A 4,335-nucleotide genomic window follows, 5' to 3' on the forward strand; every position below is an offset into this window, starting at 1 on the left:
CGTCCCCGCTTCCCCCTGTTTGGAGGGTGGAAGACGCACTACATCATCGGGTACAATCTGCCCAGCTACGAGTATCTATACACCTTGGGTGCGTCTTTCCTTATGAAAGCTTCAAACGTTGAGCTGACATCACATCACTCGTATTAAAAATAACAGTGCAAATAAATTATTTTAACTGAACTCTATTACAGTTGCATTTATTCCTTGTAGTATTTATCAGCTGTATTTTTTTTTTTTTTATGTTTGAGAGCTCATTAAGATGTAGCTTTTGGATATGTAATGTATTTATTTGTTTATTTTTGCTCCACAGGCGATCAGTACGCTTTGAAAATGCGCCTGGTCGATCACGTGTATGACGATCAGGTTATCGACCAACTTACCGTCAAACTGATTCTCCCAGAAGGAGCAAGGTATCGCTCGTTTGTATTTCAGATCAGGAGTTTGAAGCCTACGTTCTTATCTCTGTAGCGTTGCTTTTAGAGTGTATTTTAACCCTAGCGTGTAGTAAGTCAACCATGTAATCTGCTACTTTCATCAGGAATGTGCATTTGGAAACTCCATACCCAATTGAACGAAGCCCTGACCAGCTGCACTACACCTACCTGGACACTTTTGGCAGGCCTGTTCTGGTGGCCACTAAAAAGAATCTGGTGGAGCAACACATTCAGGACATGGTGGTAAGACTCGCTGTATACATTCAAACAGATGCATCACCAAACTGGTGAAAGTCCTGTGTTCAGCACAGCAGGGCTGTGAGTAAATGGGGATTTTTATTTTTAATATATGATCATACCAACGCACTGTTGAATTCTCAAATCTTATTAGTCAGAGTGTCGATTAATTTTCTGTAACAGCAGTCGATATGTTGAAGGATTATTTAACGTTCATGGAAGGAGTCTCCAGCGTCAGCACTTCTGACGTTTATCGAAACAAAGACAGGAACTAACTAGTCTCGAGGAATTTTCACGACATTAGATGTAACTAATAAATGGATAAAAATTGCAGCAATTGGCCAATTGCTGAGGTTTACAAAGAATAAAACACTTCGAGAGGTGCTGCTTTAGAATAAATTAACTATAACACCCGTTTTAATGCAATAAAATCATATCAACACACTTCAGGGGAAAAGTTTGGAGACACTCGACTGAAATGTTTCTCGTGATCTTAAAAATCTTTTGATCTGAAGGTGTGTGATTAAATGTTTGAAATCGGTGTTGTAGACACAAATATAATCATGCAGACATTCGTTTTTCATTAGAAAACGAACATTTTATTTACAAAAATTGTTTTGTTTTTTTTAAACGGATGCCTCGGAGCGAAATATTCCGAAAAGCAGCCGATGAGTGTCCAGCGTAGGTCGTAACTCCTTAAATACTGTTTAAAAAGCATCTCGGGGAAATTCCTCAAGAAATCATGTAAGAAAACACCAAGAATACATTTCTAGAAATTCTAGGCAAAAAAGAGCATCTACTTTGAAGATGCTAAAATATTAATTTATTTTGATTTATTTTGGATATTTTTTTTTTCACAACATAATTCCCATAGCTCCATTTGTTTTACTCCAGAGTTTTGATGACTTTAATAATAATAAAGTCATCAAAACTCTGGAGTAACAATTCCCCCCCCCACATTTTAGAATAATAATAATAATAATAATAATAATCTAAAATGTTGGGGGGGGGATTGTTACTCCAGCGTTTTGATGACTTTATTATTATTATTATTATTATTATTATTATTATTCTAAAATGTGTGTGGGGGGAATAATAATGAGTGTATCTCAACCTTTGACTGGTAGTGTATTTTATTAAATTTTTTAAAAATTCTTACCTCCCATCCTTTATGGGCGTTTAATTTTGTAGTCTGAGCCACTTGCTATATCTCTTGATTTGTGTGGCTGTGCATTTTTTGTTGTTGTTGTTGTTGTTGCTGTTGTTTTTTTGTTTTTTTTTTGTTATTTACGTTTGTGTGTTTCTGCGTGTCTCCAGGTTCACTACACCTTCAATAAGATCCTGATGCTGCAGGAGCCACTGCTGGTGGTCGGCGCCTTCTACATCTTATTCTTCACAGTCATCATTTACGTTCGTTTGGACTTCTCCATCACCAAGGTTTGGATGAGCCCTTCTGCTGCAGAGTTATTACAGGCATACAGCAAATACTGTGTCATCAGGTGCTATTGATCCTACCATGCGGGAACACATGTTATGGGACAATATTTGTTATTGACACATTAGCAGTTTCCAGCACTCAAGACATAACAGAGAAAACACAAACGCTTATCGTATTACACAACTCACCATTAAAATCTCTTGTGATTTAAAAAAAAAAAGCTCATTTAGATATCACATTAGTGAAAACCTGTCTTCTTTGATAGCAGTATTTCCCATTATCTGCGCCCTCCCCCTTCCGCTTTCCTCTAGGACCCTGCGGCAGAGGTGCGGATGAAGGTGGCCTCCATCACGGAGCAGGTCCTGACTCTGGTTAATAAGAGGCTTGGTCTGTACAGACACATGGATGAGGTGGTGAACCGCTACAAGCAGTCACGTGACACCGGTGCCCTCAACGGGGGCCGTAAGAATTTGGAGGCCGAGCACCGTGCCCTCACTAACGACGTTGCGGGCCTGCAGGCTCGCCTTAAAGCTGAAGGATCTGACCTCGCTGAGAAGGTACAGATGACAGTAATGTTTTTAAACCGAGTAATCAACTCCGATTTGTGTTACCACTAACTGTTAGGCTCCACTCAAGATCCCGTGATCATTTTAAAGATTAATATGCAGGTCATTCGGCATACATTGTTTTGCCGTACAGGAAGTAACTTGGCTGAACGTTTTCCCTCAGGTGGGAGAGATCCAGAAGCTGGACGGCCAGGTGAAGGACTTGGTGTTACAGTCCTGTCAGGAGTCCGAGCGCCTCGTAACCGGGAAGCTGAAGAAGGAGGCGTACATCGCATCAGAGAAATCGCTGACCAGCAAGAGACAGGAGCTGATTTCGCGCATCGACGCCCTTCTTGACGCTCTCTAAAGCGCACGCAGTGCCGTTACGTGCTGAAAAACACCCCAAACCCTCTCATCCACACACTTACTCTCAAGTTTATCGGCTTGAGCACTATCAGCCACCTTAAAGTGTGTGTTGTGCCTTTTTCATCCTGTAGGCTGTGTGAGAGGGGTGTGCACATACACGTTTCCTTTGTTTGTTTCTGATCACCAGGGAAATGCAGTGGGTTTTATATGCATTTTTGTCCATTTCCTTTTTTTTTTTTTTTTTTTTTTTTTTTGTCTGAGGGGATAATTTTAGGAGAGGGCAGGTTGATGTGTTTCAGCTACGTCAGCACCTGGTGAAACATTTCTTTCTTTCTGTGTTCTTGGCACTTAATCTCTAATCTGTGTTTTTTGCTCTGCCCTGGGAAAAAAAATGCAAAAATACAGAAGCTCTGAACACAATGGTTGGCATGTTATTGAAATCTTCTCCCCCTTATTTTGTTAGCTTGTCTCTCGGATTTTTTTTTTTGTATAATTTTCCATTTTGTAAATGATGTGCTTTCATACCAAGAATTTAGTGGATGAACACGAGTTGTGTGTCAGGGGGGGGATGAAGGAAATGCTGAATGTTAAGTTCCTTAAGTGTCAAGATTTGGAAAATTAAAATAAACATGTTGTTATAAATTACAGTCTGGTTTCTTTTTACCGTTACTCTTTACTGTTTGTTCTCGTTTGCTCTTTGTTATTTAAAGTTGAGAAATTTTTGGAGTATCAGACATTATGTAAGTAATAAAACGTATAAACGTGGCTTAGAACTACAACAGATATGAACAGTTTTGCACTCAAGTCGCCCGGTTATGAATTTCCTGGTTACACAACTTCACATTTTGATTATGTAGTACACCATTATAGAAGGGAATTATTTATAACCACACTATCCGGTGTCACTTGGATGAGGACAGGTTCCCTTTTGAGTCTGGTTCCTCTCAAGGTTTCTTCCTCAGCATCGTCAACTCTGGCTTGCTCAATAGGGATGATGATATAAATGTAAAATTTATCCAGAATTGCTACATTTCTATAAAGCTGCTTTGGGACAATGTCCATTGTTAAAAGCGCTATACGAATAAAATAGACATTAATTGAGTTTAACTTTGCTGGCATGCTATTATAGGAAAATAATGATGTGGCTCATCGCCAAAGTCATACTTTTTAAGTTGTAGGTAGTTGCATTTAATGATAGTGGAACATTTACAAAGCAAGTTAGTTCCTGTTATGGCTCGTATTATAACAGATATAAACAAAAAAATAAATGCACCTTGAATATTTCTCTTATATTGTTGGAAAACCGGTCCAGTTT

The 4,335-nt window shown here is 39.1% G+C and overlaps 1 protein-coding gene across 1 annotated transcript in view; it reads left to right on the plus strand.

Annotated features, from left to right (window-relative positions):
* The window catches only part of rpn1 (ribophorin I), a 6,618-nt gene extending 2,951 nt beyond the window's left edge, over positions 1-3,667 (plus strand). Inside the window, exons 5-10 of the mRNA XM_017450646.3 lie at positions 1-88; positions 311-410; positions 539-677; positions 1,989-2,108; positions 2,421-2,666; positions 2,839-3,667. The exon at positions 1-88 is cut by the window's left edge and continues 105 nt beyond it. Of these exons, the coding sequence (XP_017306135.1) occupies positions 1-88; positions 311-410; positions 539-677; positions 1,989-2,108; positions 2,421-2,666; positions 2,839-3,021 (876 nt within the window). The 3' untranslated portion in view covers positions 3,022-3,667. The remainder of the gene's footprint in view (positions 89-310; positions 411-538; positions 678-1,988; positions 2,109-2,420; positions 2,667-2,838) is intronic.
* Positions 3,668-4,335: the final 668 nt, after the last annotated feature.

This window comes from Ictalurus punctatus, chromosome 21 (assembly GCF_001660625.3).
Source record: "Ictalurus punctatus breed USDA103 chromosome 21, Coco_2.0, whole genome shotgun sequence".
In the NCBI taxonomy this organism is placed as follows: domain Eukaryota; kingdom Metazoa; phylum Chordata; class Actinopteri; order Siluriformes; family Ictaluridae; genus Ictalurus; species Ictalurus punctatus.